This window comes from Nelumbo lutea, chromosome 2 (genome assembly GCF_056320005.1).
Source record: "Nelumbo lutea isolate HS-2025 chromosome 2, American lotus-T2T, whole genome shotgun sequence".
Classification (NCBI taxonomy): Eukaryota; Viridiplantae; Streptophyta; class Magnoliopsida; order Proteales; family Nelumbonaceae; genus Nelumbo; species Nelumbo lutea.
In genome coordinates this window covers 102,869,503-102,888,299 of record NC_142685.1, presented here as the reverse complement: position 1 = coordinate 102,888,299, position 18,797 = coordinate 102,869,503, and the positions used below count along the sequence as shown (strand labels likewise).

The following is an 18,797-nucleotide window of genomic DNA, read 5'->3' as shown; positions in this document are numbered from 1 at the left end:
TTGCATACCTCGTTTGTTGGGGGCAGGGGGCTCTTATAATCACTTCGCGCACTCGCTCCGAGGCCCTTGTCAGGTCGGGTATGATTACCCTTGTGCTTGTCAATTTGGCCGTCGTCCTTTCTGCTGGGACAGAGCCGTCACTGCCTAACCGTCTCTCTAACTGGAGATGGCGGTGTCAGTGGCGGTGGCAGGTGGCCGTTTAGAGTGCGGCCGCCAAACGTCAAATCCAAGTCAGTCAGGTGCAGCGCCCTCGGGCACGGACTTCCTCAGTGTCAGGCATGGTACGACTTGTTTGGTTTTGGTGCCTAGAAGGTGATGCGGAGTGCTGAGCGAGGCGAAGTCTTGAGCTCTGAGGTATCTATAGGGCAGGTCAGTTCGGCGAGGTGTATCCCGAACTGTTACAAGGTTGGCTAGTTCGGCGAGGTGTATCCCGAACTGTTACAAGGTTGGCCAGTTTGGCGAGGTGTATCCCGAACTGTTACAAGGTTGGCCAGTTCGGCGAGGTGTATCCCGAACTGTTACAAGGTGGCCAGTTCGGCGAAGCGTATCCCGAACTATTACAAGGTTGGCCAATTCGGCGAGGTGTATCCCGAACTGTTACAAGGTTGGCCAGTTCGGCGAGGTGTATCCCGAACTGTTACAAGGTGGCCAGTTCGGCGAGGCGTATCCCGAACTGTTACAAGGTTGGCCAGTTCGGTGAGGCGTATCCCGAGCTGTTACAAAGTTGGCCAGTTCGGATTACTCTGGTTTTGGGCCAAGGGTGAGTTTGGTCCACTGGTGTTCCCTTGTTCACGCCTTAGGCTTGGCCCTTTTGCCGAGCTGTTGTTTCTGCCACATGTCGCATAACAGTGAGGTCGGGCCAAATCTTCCTTCATCAATTGCCCCCCACTCCTCGCGCCAAGGGTCTTGCCCTGGTGCGGGGAGTTTCGCGAGGTAGTAGGTGGATTTGTCCCGTCCTTCGAATCTTGATAGCGCACGTTTTAAATTTCAAAAAATCGCGCTGCTGGGACGTGACAGCGGGTCATTCAAAAAGGCGTGCCACTGCTGTACGTGCGCGGGCGGCTGTCAGGGAGACGTGCGGCGCATCAGTTTCGGAAAGACGTGTGTCGACGCGACGTCGATTTCAAAAAAGCGTGTGCTGATGTTTCGCTTTTCTCGGACAGACGTGCGCCAATCACGTCTCGACCTTATGGGACGTGCGGTCAGCGAAAACGTGGGCTGTCGGATCATCTTTGATCTGCACGGTCGATTCTTGGTTACTGTAGCTATAAATAGTGGGGGACCCCAGTCGATTTGTCACTTCTGCGGTTTGTCTACTGAGCTCGCGTCCAAGTTTTTTCCAGCTCGCGTCAAGGCTGGTTACATAGCCTTCAAGGTTCTTTGGTTTGTTCCAGTCTCCAGAGCCTTCGAACTTTCTTCCGGTGAGTACTTTCCTAAATCCACCTTTTCCCCAATGTCTTGCTTTGATAGCTCAGACGATTCTTCAAGTAGGGCCGACGTAGGTTCTACCAACCGAGCCGTGTCCCCCGACTGCCTCAGTGATCCTGAGGTGGAACTCGAGGACTATGAACTAGTAGGCCGAGCCGCTTCGAGCAGTTTGGTGTCTACCTCCCACCGAGGTTGGATGCTAGACAGGTTTGGTCCCTCGACCATGACGCCTAAGGGGCTTCGATCCATACTTATGTCTTACAACCTTCCTGGGGGTATACATATTTTATTCCTTCGGGTAGCTTTCCTTGGGAACACGATCCTAATGAGATCGTGATTTTTCGAGAGCAGCTCGCTGCGGGGTTGCGACTTCCTTTCCACCCCCTTCTCGTCGAAGTCATAAACCACTTCGGTGTCACCATTGGCCAACTTCATCCGAACTCTATTCGGAACCTGGTGGGGACAATTTCCCTTTTTTGTGAGCAGAACTTCCCCTTGGACTTAGAGATATTCTCCTCTATCTTGATGCTCAAGAGACAGGCGGGTTCTCTTCCTGGGGGAAGACGAGCATATTACCTTTCTCCTCGCCAGGGTTTTAAGCTTCTGCACGATCTTCCTAATAAGGTCCCAGTGTGGAAGCGGGACTACTTCAGCGCGCGAAGTGCACAAGGATGGCCCTTTCAGACCGGGTGGGGTGAAGCCGCTCCCGATTCAGGTGTTACTCTCGATAAAGAGACGGTGAAGGGCCTCCGACAATGGGCACGACAAGGTTTAAAGTGCCATCACTACTTAACGGAGGCCAAGCTTATTACGGTCGGCCTGAGTTCGGGTAGGTTTTTAGCTGTGCGGTTTCTTGCTTGCTTTGTTCTTTTCATTTTTTCTGATGTCGAACTCGTTTCTAAAGGTGTGATGGACATGGAGAGAACTCGTGGGGGGAGTCTGTTCCAAGGTATGAAGAGGAGGAAGCGGGTCGTCAAGCGAACTTGTACCGAGCTGCCCCTGGATGAGGAGCCCCAAGTTACAAACCACACGCCGGAGGATCTGCCCAAGGAGCCCAAGGTGACTCTACCGATGCACGAAACTGCCGGGGCGCCTTACGTTGAGACCACTCATACGGGTGCTCCTGCATACTCAAGTGCTCCTGCTCACTCTGGGTCCGCTGATACGCGGGCTGGTCCCTCGGGCTCGGGAGCTCAAGGGGAGTTCAGGAGCGTGTTGACGCCGAACTACGCTCTTTAGAAGAGTAGGGAGGCTACTTTCCTTGAGGAGATCGCGGTGTGGACCGATCTTCCCTTGAATCAGGTCGCCTGCCGCGCCGTAACACATGCTATGGTGGTAAGTTAGATTCCGTCTGCCTTTTTCATTTTGTCGCTTTTGCTGTTATTGCTCACTTGTTTCTTTTGGTAGGTGAATTCTTCAATTCATGCCTTAGCGGCCCAAGTGGAGAGGAGCTCGCGGCAGGCGCGAGCAGCTGAGGCTGCCGCTCATGCTGCGGAAGAAGCTTTCCGTGCTGCAGAGGCAAATACCCGGGCTGCTGAGGCGACCGCTTATGCTGCCGAAGAGACTGCTCGCGTCGCGATGGCCAAGCAGGCAAGGTCTCAGCGTGGTGCCGAGGCCATGGGGGTAGTTGTCAAGCATATGACTGACTTGAAGTTGGATTTGCAGCATCAAGTCGAATATCTTCAGGAGGACATCAGGGAGAGAACACAGATTTTTTCCCAAGGCATTGAAGACGCCAAGAAGAAGGCCGTTGAAGACTACATTGCCTCTCCACGTTTTGACGATCTGATGGTGGATTCTTACAGGAGGGGGTTCAAACTGAGCAGATGGATGATCCGAAATACGTACCCCGACCTCGACGTTAGTGCCATATCCACTTCGCGTATAACTCAGGAGATGGCCAATGCTGCCGATGGCGAGCCGAACTCTGAAGGAGAGGCAGGGCCTTCGAGTGTTGTTGAAATGCCTTCTGATGGCAAAGAAGTAGCTCCGGGCATGTAACAATTTTTTTAAGCGCCTTCTAGTGGCCAATGTACTCATGTTTCTTGCAACGGAATAGATAATCTTTTTGCTCAAGTGTTCCTTTTCCCCAAACTGATTCTTTGTCGAACTGAATATGCCACTTTCTTGCCTGGGTTATTATACTTCTGCGACCTGTTTTGCCGCGAAGGCTTTTTGCAGCGAACTGATTTTTTGCCGAGCTGATAATATGCTCTTCTTTGCTTGTTTACGCCGAGGTTCTTCTTGGCTCTGCATCGTGGCACATAGGACCTAATTTCGTCCACTTCGCTTGGCGGTTTATAGGTAGTATCGCCTTAAGTTCACGATGTTCCACGCTCGAGGTACTTGTTTGCCTTCCAAGGTTTCGAGTTCGTATGCCCCTCCGAGTGCTCTTTTTACTTTATAGGGCCCTTCCCAGTTTGGTCCAAGTTTCCCTACGCCGGGTTCGGGCACCATAATCTTACGAAGGACCAGGTTGCCGACTCGGAAGCTTCGTTGCTTTACTCTGGTGTTGTAGTAGCGAGCTACCTACTGCTGGTATGCCGCTGTTCGGATGTGCGCGAGGTCCCTTACCTCGTCCAATAGGTCAAGGTTGGTACGTAACTCGTCTCCGTTCGTCCGATCGTCGTATGTTTCTAGTCGCAATGTTGGTACTTCGATTTCCGCAGGGATCACTGCTTCAATGCCTTCCTTCTTTCTTTTCTCGTTCCCGCCTTCGGTTCGTTGGTTGATTTCTTCCTCTGTCCTCATGAACTTATCCGCGAGCTTGAGGAATTCGGCCACGGTTGCGGGCTGGTTAGCCACCATGTGCCATTTGAATTCTTTGTGCGTCACCCCTCTTTTGGCCGCCGCGAGCTGCACTGCGGGGTCCAACCGCGGTATCTGCAAGCATGCTTCGTTGAATCGCTTGATGTAGCCCCGGATGGATTCTCCTTTTCTTTGGACTACTCCGAAGATGTTTTCTTCTGTTCTGGGGCACCGTTGGCTGGTGACAAAGTGTGCGGTGAAGACCTGCACGAACTGGGCCCAACACTTTATCGACCCGGGGGCCAGGTTCCTGTACCAAGCGCGGGCTACCCCCTGAGGGTGGTGTAAAGGCCACGCACATGCACGATTCACTGGCCCTGGTGAGGTGCATTTGGGACTGAAAGGCGTCAACGTGGTCGTTGGGGTCGAAGGACCCGTCGTACTTGTCCAGAGGTGGGAGCTTGAAATTTCTGGGTAAGGGGACCGCCAGGAGTTCTGATGCGAGGGGGGAAGGAACCGAGAGAATCGGGGCAGCTCTTACCTCGTCCGAGCTCGTCTCTTTGCCTCTGAGTTCTGACAAGACACGAGTGGCGGTTCAGCGACTTCATTGTTGAGTGGGCCTTGTACTGGCGCTTCTGGCCTCCGTGTTACCGAGCTCGATGGGCCCGGAATGCTGGTAGTCTGCCGCCAGGGCACCGAATCGGTTTTCCATGAGCGGGAACTCGGGCTTGGAGCGCCGGGGTGCCGACCTGCCTGCGAGTTGTGAGGCGGGGATGATATTTTTCTCTCTTCGGCCTGGGGACGAGGCCTGGCTGTTAGGGGGGTTCTGGGGCCGGGAGGCCTTTCCCTGGTGGGGGCGTCCATCGTGCGGGGACGCCTTGACCGGCCTCAGAGTAGGGTGGCGAGGTGGAAGTAGTGGTTGGTTCAGTGGCAGTTGGGGGAACTGCTATTGATAGTGATACTGGGAGATGTTGTGTAGTACTTGGTGCTGGTGAAGCTGGTGCTGTTGGAACTGTTGCATTTGGGCTTGCATTGCCCGCATGCACTGCATCAGGTCATTCAACCGGTTTTTGCTGGCTGCCAGGGGGACGGCGGTCGGTTCAGTAAAGGTTGTCTCAATGGGGAGAGGAAAGGGGATGCTTGTGGTAGGAAGGTTTACGGGTGCCACTGCTTGTGGCGTGTTCAAGTTGGGGATCCCATCCACCGAAAGGGGGATGGTGAACTGTCCAACGCACACCATGGGGACTTGAAGTTGTTCCCCGGTGATGTTTGTCTCCGTGCCACGTCCGGCGTTGCTGGAGGAGGCCATGAGTGTTGGGTTTTTTGAAGAAAAGGGGTTATGGAAGTTTGGAGGGAGGCTTTTTGAAGCGTTTCCCACAGACGGTGCCAATTGATGGAGCGCGATCCGGCCGGTCTTAGCTGTCAACGACCTTACTTCTGAACGGGGTAGCAGGGAACTTGAAACGGAGGAGATGAGGAAGCTTCGGGGGGGGGGGGGGGGGGAACTTGGTGTAGCGGCTCCGAAGCTCAAGTTAGAATCCTTCAAAAGCAAGATAATACCAGATAGCGCAAAGTTTGCATACCTCGTTTATTGGGGGCAGGGGGCTCTTATAATCACTTCGCGCACTCGCTCCGAGGCCCTTGTCAGGTCGGGTATGATTACCCTTGTACTTGTCAATTTGGTCGTCATCCTTTCTGCTGGGACAGAGCCGTCATTGCCTAACCGTCTCTCTAACTGGAGATGGCGGTGTCAGTGGCAGTGGCAGGTGGCTATTTAGAGTGCGGCCGCCAAACGTCAGATCCAAGTCAGTCAGGTGCGGCGCCCTCGGGCACGGACTTCCTCAGTGTCAGGCATGGTACGAGTTGTTTGGTTTTGGTGCCCAGAAGGTGATGCGGAGTGCTGAGCGAGGCGAAGTCTTGAGCTCGGAGGTATATATAGGGCAGGTCAGTTCAGCGAGGTGTATCCCGAACTGTTACACGGTTGGCTAGTTCGGCGAGGTGTATCCCGAACTGTTACAAGGTTGGCCAGTTCGGCGAGGTGTATCCCGAACTGTTACAAGGTGGCCAGTTTGGCGAGGCGTATCCCGAACTATTACAAGGTTGGCCAGTTCGGCGAGGCGTATCCCGAGCTGTTACAAAGTTGGCCAGTTCAGATTACTCTGGTTTTGGGCCAAGGGTGAGTTGGGGCCCCCTGTAGGGAGTTCGGTCCGCTGGTGTCCCCTTGTTCACGCCTTAGACTTGGCCCTTTTGCTGAGCTGTTGTTTCTGCCATGTATCGCGTAAGAGTGAGGTCGGGCCAAATCTTCCTTCATCAATATGGATTCACTTATTTATATGATGGAATTAAACAGACACGAAAGATTTGTTTTTTCAAACGTAAGTGGAATTGAGGTGGAAATTTCTTCCGGTCCAAACGTAATCATATCCTTCCATCATATCATGATTCATGAATGTCCAAAGTGTTAGCACTTAACAGTGCCACTTGGGCAGGCTGGGTTGGGTTGGGCCCAACCTAAAAGTGCAAAACTTTGTTCAGGTTAGGCCCAAAATGAAATTAAGCTTGAATTTATCAATCCAGGTCCAACCAAAGCTTAACCCAACACAACCCAACTTGGGTCATGCTTTGTCTTGGATTTTAATTGCGTTTAATAGTTTTTTTTTTTTTTTTAATGTGGGGCTAATATGAAAGATTAACTTTTAATTAGGATGCTATTGGTGGGACTCACTGTCCAAAATATCGGCATAGGCCATGTGGCAAGTGGCAACTGCGTTTAACGAACGCGTTCTGTGCACCCTCGAACGAGATGCAAACACGTCATCTCATCCGTGTCAACCACTAATTAACGGAAATTGTCTCCGATACTAATCGTTTGGCTGGTTGAAGAGAAGCGCGCTCTCTGTCTCTCTGGTTTGGTCTAGTTTGGTCTCTCTGTCTGTGCAGAGTGCAGAGAAGAGTAAGGAGAAGCTACCACTATGTTGGATCCAGGAAATGATTTAGCTCCTTCGACTCCGTCAATCTCCGACGTCTCTTCGTTCGATCTAGATACATAGGTCAGCCTCTTCTATCTCAGTCAAATCTGCTTTTTTTCTTGGTCTAATGTGAAATATGTAATCTAGGTTCAATTATATTTTTCTTTGGGTGCAGTCGACGGGGTCGTTCTTCCATGACAGGAGCACGACCTTACGGATATTGATGGGAGTGAGCTTCCGGGCAGGCTCATTCAGGGTATCTTCTCAGAGAGAAAACAACATCGTCTCCGTCTCCTCTGCCGTCACCGGTGGTGCTTCCGCCAATACAAGAGGTAGCGGTAACGGCGGTGGGAAGAAGAGCAGTTGTACTAAGAAGGGGAAGAATAAGCCGAAGAAGAAAAAAGTGATGGTGGTGGCACCAGCAGCCACGGAGAGGTGGGGGAGATGGTGGAGGCTATGCAGGGATGACTCGACGCGACCTTCCTCGTTGGGCGACTTCCTGGAAGTTGAGTGAAGATTCGGACACTCTCACCGCCGATGGCTTCCGAGTGGACGGACGCTGGTGTGGATTGAGCTCGCCGGTGTGTGGGTAGGGTTCGACGGAGGGGGAAAACAGAAAATAGGAGAGAGGGTTAGAACTGAGATATTCTTTTCGCTGATTTTGTGTCCGATTCAACCGATCACTTTAGTTAACGGCCATGTAAAACGTTAACGTTAGTTTCTTTTCGCCCAACTCGTGCCATTGATTTTTGATAGCTAGTCTGAAAACCGGCTTTTAAGTTTTGAGGTAGGGGTGAACATGGGCCGGGCCGGGCTTTACACTTATGATTAAATCCGAACCCGGCCCGGGCTGGGTTAATATCACTCATGTATAAAATATTAATATCTATATATTAAATGACATAACATGCATATAAATTTATTTTATATATTATATAATATAAAATATTACATATAATATAAATTATACATGTTATAATATTTATATGTAAAATATATAATATAATGTAAAATTACATGTTTATATATGTATATATTATATAAAAAATATATAAGTTTAAATATATACAAGTTTAAATTATACATGTTATAATATTTATATATAAAAAATATATAATATCACTCAAGCCCGATCGGGCCTCAGCAGAGCTGAAATGATCATCCCTACTTTAAGGGCGTTGCCGGATAACATGAACACCTGGCGTTGCTTCAATGACTGACGAGTTATAAATGCCCAATTTTATTCTTTCACTCGATGGCATTCAGGAATTCCGATTTCACAGGATTATTTGACAAATAGGTTCTTGAACTTATATCTCTTACCAACAATAATTTGACCCACACCTACCCACATGACAGGGAATGTTAACTTCAATGTACAGCAGTAATATCATGTGGGTATGTGGGTAGGAGTGGGGTGGAGATTTGAATTGTCTTGAACTTGGGTGACAATGCCGATAAATGGGGAGCGGTATTACAATCCACAAGCCATATTAGTTATTAGTTTGCTTACTTTCATTCATCAAATAGCCTCTAAACCCCAGATAATATGCCTTTGTTTTGCTTCCTAAGTTAGAGAATCATCTCCTACTTACCTTGCACTCACCCATTTGGGATGAATTACAGTAGGGGTGTTCATTATACGGTTCAAACCGCATCAAATTGAATTTATGGTTTGATTCGCTTTAAGCTTATAAACGGTTTGGTTTAGTTTTAGATTTTTCTAAATTATGGTTTACGGTTTGATTTGGTTTATTAAATTTTATAAACCAAACTAAACTATAAACCGTAAGATGAAATTATATATATAATATAAATATAAGATATATAAATATTATATATAATAATATATCTAAATGAAATGCATAAAATTATAAATATATAATGAACTCTTTATTTTATAATATAGTAATAAATAAAAGTTTTAAGTTTTAATCTTTAGGGGAACTATTTGGGCTTTCTAATTAGGTTAAGCCCAAAAGAATCATATGATTGTCCAAAGTCTCCGTATTAGAAACCACACCAAACCGTAATAAAATGGTTTGATTTGATTTGATCCGGTTTAAAAATTTCTCAAACCGTAATTTACTGATATGGTCTGAGATCTTCTCCAAACCACACCGTAAACACCCATAGACTATAGGATTATCCTTTCTACTGCCCCCATAGAAGCCCCACTAAAGCAGTAGTCCCAAAACCTTTTCTCTTCTCATCCAACAGCAATCAACAAGACCTCTCCTTACCATTATGTAGATAACAATGGGCTCCAGGATTGCATTACCATTTGATCACCCTAAGTGATGATGAACTTTCAGGATACCATTGGATACTTATATGTCATTCTATAGCCATCCTATCTTCTTAATCTCACTGAAGCAAAGTTGTAATTTCTAAAGCAACCAAATAGAGGAGAAATCAGCTTGAAGTAGCTCTGGGCTAAAACCGTGAAGTCACTTCATCTAAAGAAACCTAGCATCAATTTAATCTGTTGGTTGTCAATCATCAGATTCTCAAGTGTCAGAAGCTTAACTTTCAAAGGTATTGCTTGGGGAATCCGGCATCTTCTGGGATCTGTTACATAAAATGCAAGGGTTCAATCATCCTACTTTCTGAGACCACTTTATGTTACTACAATAAAATTGAGATACCCACGGTTGCACACTTACTCCTGGTTTTGAATTTGTTAAATGCAGAACTAGTTCGGCTTCAGGTCTTTGGAAAGGGGCATGGAAACTTTTCCCATACAAGCAAAAAGCATTTTGGACTTGATGACCAAGACTCCTAATTCAGTAGAAGGGCAAGCTCATGGTTCCTACAATTTTCTTGTTGTCCCTATACATGTCAACAACATTTTAATATTCAGCTGAGATGCTCTAGAATATGTACTTAAATAAAAGAATGAAAGGAAATATCATGAGCATTGAGCAGTTTAACAGTTATCAGCAGAACATTGTAATTGACATGAACTAAAGACAGCAAAAGCCATCCGTGGTGCCAAAGTATCTCCACTTTATTAGACATTCTTCACATTTACTGATTTATAGAAATGAAAGGCTATTTCTAGTGGACAGATATATGGATTTAACCATAGTTTGGTTAAAAGCAAAAGAATGCATTATTTATCAATTCTGAAACATCAGAAGTAACTGTAGTTTTGTTCACTCACATAATCTGTGTTTTAGCTAACATGCCCAATCTTCATCTCATATATAAAAAAATGTCAGAAAGTAAAAGACATTAGATGTTTTCGTGGTGCTTGAAATATTATATCATAAATATGAAATCAAAACTTCAATTTGAACTCACAAATTATTTTGTAGATTGGATGCATGATTCCATACTAATGGTAAGCCATGTCAACTTCATTAAAATAGAGACAAGTTGGTTGTTGGTTGTTATCTCTGCCCACGTACTTGTCAAAACCATCAAGTTTCATATTGCAATTATAGAATCCATTAACTTTGGAGTTGAAATTATAGATCAAATATTTGCAGAAATTGAGAGCATCATTTTTCATTTGAGGTGCCCCTCACATGAATACCGCCCCCCCCCCCCCCCCATCCTCTAAAGAATTCAAAAATGTATACAAGTTGTCATCTCCAACAAGCCCTTTTTTACGGTACAAACAGATGGAATAATGATCTTACTCCTTTAATGGATATCTAAGCATGGCTAATTAAACTGATATAGTTGAAGCTCCATATTCAAAAGCATCAGAACTTTATAACCATCAGATTCTTCATCCCTGGATTCAGAAATCTGTCAAGCTAATTTAAATGAAATACTGTCAGCTTTGCTTTATTTCTTGGAGCATCTCCACCACTTTCTTCATTTTGGGCCGTTTGGCTGGTATGCTGTCGGTGCAAACTAAAGCAACCTTCAAAAGTGCAAGCATCTCTTTCCTCCAAGCGAAGGAGACTGTGCTTAGCCTTGCATCAAGTATTTGTTCTGGGGTCTCACCTCTTGCCGGAGCTCCATGGACCCATTTCACCAGATCTACCCCTTCACCAAAGGCCTCATCAACTGGTAGTCGAGTTGTAAGAATTTCAAGCAGCACAACTCCATAGCTATAAACATTTCCTGGTGCTGTAACTTGCATTGTGTATGCATATTCTGATTAAGAAAGGAAAACAAAAGCAAATGTTAAGGGGAAAGAAAGAATGGATAATGATATTCAGGAAGCATGCAGTACTTGTGAAGCACAATCGGAGAAATAATTAAACTGAGGAGTCAATTATACATGTAGGTTACCTGGGGGAATATATCCAAATGATCCTGCTACTGCACTTATACTTGCAGTACCCTTTGAAGGATCCAAGAGCTTTGATATCTCAATCTCCCCAACTAAAGGCTTGGAATTGGCGTCCAACAATATGTTACTCGAGGAGATATCAAGATGGATGATGGCTACATGATGAAGGAAAGCCAACCCTTCTGCTACTCCTATAGCAATGGAGAACCTTGTTGGCCAGTCTGGTTTATATTCAGTTTTCACAGTGGAATCATGAAGTAGCTGAGCTAATGTGCCATTGGATAAGTACTCATGCAGCAAGAGAGCAACATCTTCATAGATTATGAACCCAATAGGCCTCATCAGATTATCATGGCAGAGCTTTCCCAGCCTTTCAAGCTCCCTAATCATCTTGTTCTGGTGATGAATTACAGTTCTATCTATAGACTTCAGTCTCTTCACTAATAAAATCAGCCCAGATGGCATAACTGCCTTGTAAGCAGTACTGAATGTCCCAGTGCTGAGCTTGTTTGAATCCTTAAGAGTAGCTTTGACAGCAGCATCAAAATCTATTGCCTGCCGGAGATTCTCAACAAAGACATTTCCTGCTACTATCGTTGGTGGACTAGTGGTACCAACATCTGCAATTCCTACATCATGCTTAGCAGCTTTCTCTTGCTTCTCTCTCATCATAAACAGTGCAACAACAATTGTCACAGTAAGAAATACTGTCAAACCAGAACCAATCACAGCTAAAATGATCTTGTATGATGTCTTGTGATGGTAACCCTCATGGATAGGACCAAAAGAACCCCCACAGGAGGAACCTAGAGGCTCTCCACAGAGTCCTTTATTACCTGAAAAGCTTGACTTTGGGCTCTTCTGGAATGGTGCAAAGGCTGGTACTTGGCCAGTAAGCTGATTATTAGAGAAGTTAACCGCAATTAAACTCATCATTCCCTTGAATGCAGATGGAATATTTCCAGAGAGCTGATTGCTAGAGACATCCAAGGAAACTAGCTTATCAAGTTTTCCCAATTCAGAAGGTAACGGTCCATGAAGATGATTGAAGCTCAAGTTCAGAGCTATCTGCAAATTCTTTATCTGACCAATCTCGGGAGGAATACTGCCGGTCAGATAGTTACTACCCATTTGCAATGCTAAAAGTTTTAGACAATTCCCAATCTCACGAGGTATCTCCCCTCTTATTGAATTCTGACTCAAGATCAGGTACTGTAATCTTGGTGTGTTGCAAATATCTTCTGGTATGGTGCCATTGAATCTGTTATTGCTTAGGTCTAGCTTGTTAAGGCTTCTGCACTTAAAGAGGGATTTGGGAATGTCTCCAAAAAGACTGTTACCAGAAACAATCAATTCCTGCAGGTTCATAAGTTCTCCAAGCTCTGGGGGAATCATTCCTGTAAATCCATTAAAGGCTAAATTCAGAAGAGTAAGGTTAGAGCATTGACCGAACTCTGGAACAATCTCGCCTGAGAGGTTGTTATTGTCTGCTTCAAAGTACGCAAGGCTACTGACATTACCAATGGCTTTAGGAATGTTCCCTATGAGACTGTTGTTCCCAATTCGGACACTGGAAAGTCCCTTGCAGTTCCCAATCGATTCAGGAAGATTGCCAGTCAGCTTGTTCATTGTCAAGACCAAAACTTCCAGCTTCCCCAGAGCAAAAATACTCTCTGGTATGGTTCCACCAAGCTGGTTTGAGTGAAGGTTTAACAACCGAATCTCAGATGAAGAGCCTAAATTTTCCGGAATTTTACCACTTAATTCATTCTCATAGGCTGCAAAAACTCTCAGATTGGATAAATTGCCCACCCAATAAGGGATAGAACCATTCAACTTATTTCCGGAAATTTGGAGATCATGTAGTCTCTTCAGACTCTGAAGTTCATCGGGTATTCTTCCGGTAAGAAAGTTATTGGAGAGGTTTAATGATTGAAGGTTTCTGGCACTTCCCAACTCCGGGGGAATCGAGCTTCCAAACTTATTCGACGAGAAATCAAGAAATTCGAGCTCTGGTAGATTTCCAAAAGATGGAGGGATTGGTCCATGGAAGTTATTGTAAGAAAGGTCGAGCCACTTTAGAGATTTTAACTCAGAGGCTAGCGTTATGTTACCTCGGAGCTGGCGGTGAGAAAGATCGAGCATTTCCACCGTAGACCCGTTCGAGCTGCAGCGTACGCCTGCCCAACTGCAGAAATCCGATTCGTCAGGACCCCATCCAGGTACTAAAAGCTCTTCCTTGAGTGCCAACATTGTCGATCGATCATCCTGCTGAGCAACCACCAGCTGGGTTCTGTACATTAAGCCCAACAGAAAAAGAGAAAACCAGGAGGAAAAGGCCATGGCAGGTTCTCTTCTTTGTTGAGCAGTTTTTCCTTTACAGGGTCTAAAACACTCCACGAAAATGAATATAAAGAGATGTAACTTCACCTCAACAAAGAGAATGAAAGAAATCTAGAAGGTACCAGCCCTGCACAGAACTCAATTCCTCAAGGTTCATTGAGGACTGTAGATGCTTGAAAACCAATCCCCAGCAAGGGCTGATCTCCACCGCCAACCTCACTCTTCTCTTCCAAAAGCAACAGCTTCTGATGAAAACGCACGCCTCCTTTCTCACAAAAACTTGAACTTCGAACCTGAATCTCCTCTTTTTGGCTTTTCATCAAAGGATCGAAGTTAACAATGGAAACCCATTTTCCTTCTCAAAGAACTCAATCATTTAGACATGCTAACTTCAATAACAACAGCTTCCAGTGAAAAACATAACAAGTCTTTCTACCTCCCAAAACTTCAATGGAAGCGCTGAAATCGAAAATGCACCCACCCCCAACTTCAAATCCAAACCTCCTGTCAAGTTTCCAAGGATTCAAGCATATAAGAACCCACCCATCTCTTGCTTCCAGAGAAATCCAGGTCTTCAGAGCCCGAACACCCACATGAAAAAACTTCAAAAGAAACCTAAGCAAAGGAGGCTTCACCTACAGTTCCCGAATACTCAGGATCATTCGCAGAGTTTCCACGATTGCTCATAGCCAAACCAAACGGAGAGAGGGAAAGAAGAAGAGTACGACGTCCTGCCGTCCTGGTACTGGTTTCACGGACCGGATGCTTTTGTCTCAGACCTTTCTTTATTAAACGAGAGAGAGAGAGAGAGAGAGAATTTCAGGCGTTTCAAAAGAGTTTTGGTGGAAAATACTCCCACGAGAAATGAACAGTCGTGGCGCTGCAATGGTCAGAGACAGTCAAACAGGTAATGCATTATAAAACAGTAGTGATTTCATGTAGCACGCGTCAGAAATTAAATGCTTTTCGTGAATATCTGCCGTTAGATTTAACGTAACGATGTCAAAACAAATCCATCACCAGATGTTGAGGTGGTACGATCTTACCGTCTTACTGCAGAAGCCAGGGCAGGGATATGACGTCTTTGATCTTTCTCCCAGAAAAAGGAATCTTTTTTGGTCCCATGAAACAAGGATTCTCCGTGGGATGTTCTCATATGTTCAGGGAAGCTTAAAATCATGACCGTTCAATCAATTGAACGCTGACGCAAAATAATCACAGTGACAAAAAGGTAGGTTTCATTCAATGGCCCGTTTGGAGAAGCTATTCAAAGTTCAAATTTTCAAAGTGTTTTTTTTTTTTCCTTTTTTTGATGAGCAAAGTGGTTTTTTGTTGGACAGAGCGTAAAAGACGGAAAGGGAAGAGGTAAATGATCGCCTGTAACAGAAAATAGATTAAATATATACTTATGCCTTATGAGAAACACTTTGTGCAAACAAAAGGATCATTCGTTTAAGAATTCTTTACCGTAGATTATGAGTAAAAATAGGAAATAATGATGATACAGTAGGAGTAAATAGAGGTGCAATCGAATGGTACGTGCTTTAACCAATTAATGGTTGAGTTCGATTAAGGTGGATGCTCAATTGCTAATCAAGTTCGAATCTGATGCTAAGTTTGATTAATTTTCTGGTAAAAAGATTACTTTTGATTAATCATTCAAACTCGAATAAACTCCCAGAATTTTTAATTCTAGCATTTTATCCTCTAATAAAATTACTAAATCGCCTATTAAAGATTTATGGGATGATAGTAATTAATATCAAAATTAATGGTAGAATTTAGGGGTGGATTCGAGTAGAGTTGAGCTGAACATTTGGCTATTAGAGCTCGATTCACTAAAACTGTGTTAGGCTCGAGCTTGAACTCGATTTGACTAGAAATTTGAGCTCGAGCTCAGCTCAATTCAAAGCTCACAAGTTCGAGCTCGACTGCAAGCCAAGTTTTTTTCTAAAAAATAAAAAATATACATATAAAAATATATTTTTTAATTTTACATACAAAAAATGAGAATTATAAAATTTATTTACTATTATACATAAAAAAATAAAAATTATTATTATATAAAATAAAAATTATTTGTTCTATATATTTATATGTATATGTATGCATGTATATATATAATAAAAAATTATTTATTTATTATACTAGGCTCACAAGCCTCACAAGCTAAGCTTCACTAGGATTGAGCTCAGCTTGATTAGCAAACGAGCCTATATATCAAGCTCGAGCTTGGCTCGAAGATCGGTTTAAATCGAGCCGAGCTGAGCTCGAATAGCTCATGAGAAGCTCGACTTGTGGCCATCCCTAGGTAGATCTAAGCTGAGTGTAACTAGATATTTAGTTATTTGAGCTTGGCTTGATAGAAAAACACAAGGTTTAAGTTCATATTCAAGCTCAATTCAATACAGAATTTTGAATTTGAATTAAAAAACTCATATGTTCAAGCTCAGTTATGCTAAAACTTGATAATGAGCCACAAGCTTTATTAAAATTAAAAATTATACTTGTAAAATAAAAATTATGAATTATACATACAAATATACATATATAAATTAAAAATATTATATATATTGTAAGCTCAATTAGGCTTGCAAGTTTTATTGGCTTCAACCTTGACTCGATTAGCAAACAAGACTATGTATTAAGCTCAAGCTTGGCTTGAAGCTCGACTTAGACCAAGTTGACTCAAGTTTTTTGCACGCTAAGCTTGAATAGCTTGTGAAAATCTCAATTTATATGCTTAGTGCATATAGCTCATGATGAATATAAGCATAAATTGTTCTTTCAGATGAACTTATCATTCTTAAGGTTTTCTCAATATTCATGTAGTCAATTGCATATAGTTGGGATAAGGTTTGGATGATGATGAAGTTAGGATTTTAGAAAAACTAAGTTACAAGGTTAAAATGGTCTCACAAAATACCATCACGAATTTTAAAAATGATTAAAAAATATTCCATGAAGTTACAGAACACTAATGATGATGGTAGGGGTGCAAATGGATCAGATTAACCAATCCTATATTATCGAATTTAGATATCCCTGTTTTAGATTGTGAATTTATATATATATATATATATAGATATATATATATATATATATATATATATTGATGAAAACAGTTAAAAATCTTTATATTTTTGTTTTTCTTTATTTAAACTATTATGTTTTTCTTTTCCTTTTAATAATTTATTTTTTAAATTAAATCAGATTGGATCAGATTCGAACATCCAACATCCTGGTCGGATTCGAATTTGAACCAGTATTTACAAGATTCGATTGGATCTTTAGATTGGATCGGATATACCCTTATTCGAATTCAATATGATCCATTTGCATCCTTAAATGATGGGGTGAAATCCAGAATTTTAGGGGATTTATTACAAAACAAGTTTGGGGGCTAAGAATCACTAGCCCTAAATATAGAGTGGATGTTTGTAATTTATCTAAAAAAGCAAGGTGATTTTCTATTGAAAGGAGAACTTTGGGGACAAAGTGCTGAAATAAAAAAAAAAAGGAGCACTTTGTGGGGGAAAAGGGTTTTGCAGACACTTGACTATTGATTATGGGTTAATATAATTGTTATCAATATTTATAAATATATAAATTCTAATAATCAGTTATCTCTTAAAACTTGTTGATAGGCAAGCAATAAGAAGAAAAAAAATTGAGTCAAAATTTAGAATTCATATGATTATAACAAGTGGTTGAAGCATGACTTGATAGTAGATTTGTTAACTCAATTTAGAAGTAGGTTCAAATCTCCTAGCCTATGGCCTTTTGCAACTATAAGACTTATTTATTTATTTGATAAATTCAACTATAAAATTTATTGGATGTTGTATAGAGTTACTATAGGAATTTAATGGAGAATTAATGCATGTGAGTTATTGAGAGGAGATAGAATTAAATGTATGAGTTAATGAGGAGAGATAAAGGAAGTTAACTGAATAAAATTTGAATTTGAATTAATAACTCAAATAAGTATTATAGGAACTAAGTAGAAAAGACCTGTGCATGGGCTGGTGTTAAAAAATACCCATGTTTGTGGATGAATTTGAATATCCTCATATTTAATTTTTATTTTTAAGAATTAATAAAAACCACAAAATTCTAAAAGGGTTAGGATTTGGGAATCAATATGAAGAGTTTGACATGGACAAGTGCATTTTAGAGCATAGTATAGATGAGAGAGAATATGAATAAGTAAATTTGAATTTTAAAAAGTTTAAAAGAATCCTAATTTATCAGCTTAAACTACCATTTACCCAGATAGTCAGATCCTTCCGCTCAAAAGCTGTCCAGGCGGCTGGTTCCATTTTACCCCAAACATGGTCTCTAGCGAAAATCCATTGAATTGATCAATGACCTATTGACCCGGGTGATCAAACCATTGACCCATTCAACAGTTTTTTTCCATTTTTATTTTAATTATTTTTTTTATGTTTTTTATTTTTTAGTTAGGCCATCTATTTGAACTAGACAATTATACTATCAACCCTAAAACCAGTAGCCAGAACAGTTTCGATTCTGAATCGGTCGAACTGTCAATACTTTAACCGTTGCCAATGATATAATATAACTGCATCAGACCCAAATGAACTGTCCATAATTAACCATTTGATTATTTATCATTTTCACTTGTGACCAATGTAAAAAGTCCTCCATATGATGAATGGTATTGATCAACCACAGAACCCCCCCATGTGGCAGAAATAGGTTGCCTATGTAGGGAAACTTCTGCTTAGGGATGCTAACAGGTAGGGTTTGGTACAGGTATAGCTCAAAACAACCCCACATGAAGCCCTTCCAACCTAAGTGAGATGGCATATTGAACCTTGCTTGACTTTCCTAAAAGTAGTCTTCTTATGCTTATCAAGGCTAATGAGTAGTCACGCAAATTTTCTGTTTATCAACACTAGGGATGGCAATGGGGTTGTTTTTGGGAGGGTTTTGTATGTAAATTCTAGATCCTATCCGTTTCCCAATACCTCCTAACCCGTACCCTCTCTAAAACCTATAGTGGGTTTGGATTTTCGAAATCCTTCCTATAC

General features: G+C 42.9%; 1 protein-coding gene and 1 long non-coding RNA gene across 3 annotated transcripts; one reads left to right on the top strand and one right to left on the bottom strand.

Annotated features, from left to right (window-relative positions):
- The first annotated feature begins 7,027 nt into the window (after positions 1–7,027).
- On the top strand, positions 7,028–7,878 carry LOC148872410 (uncharacterized). Its single transcript, XR_016107599.1, has 2 exons — positions 7,028–7,226; positions 7,321–7,878. It is a non-coding gene; the product is annotated as an uncharacterized LOC148872410 (long non-coding RNA).
- A 2,680-nt stretch (positions 7,879–10,558) lies between these two features.
- Positions 10,559–14,631, bottom strand: LOC148872409 (leucine-rich repeat receptor-like tyrosine-protein kinase PXC3). Of its 2 annotated transcripts, XM_088968284.1 has the most exons (3): positions 13,512–14,504; positions 11,397–13,409; positions 10,559–11,258 (listed from the first exon to the last, which is right to left on the bottom strand). In XM_088968284.1, the coding sequence occupies exons 1-3, from the start codon at positions 13,738–13,740 to the stop codon at positions 10,933–10,935; spliced, it is 2,568 nt and encodes an 855-aa protein (XP_088824410.1). In that variant the 5' UTR covers positions 13,741–14,504; the 3' UTR covers positions 10,559–10,932. The 2 variants fall into 2 exon arrangements, with proteins under 2 accessions (XP_088824410.1, XP_088824409.1); XM_088968283.1 differs by having other exon boundaries at positions 11,397–14,631.
- Positions 14,632–18,797: the final 4,166 nt, after the last annotated feature.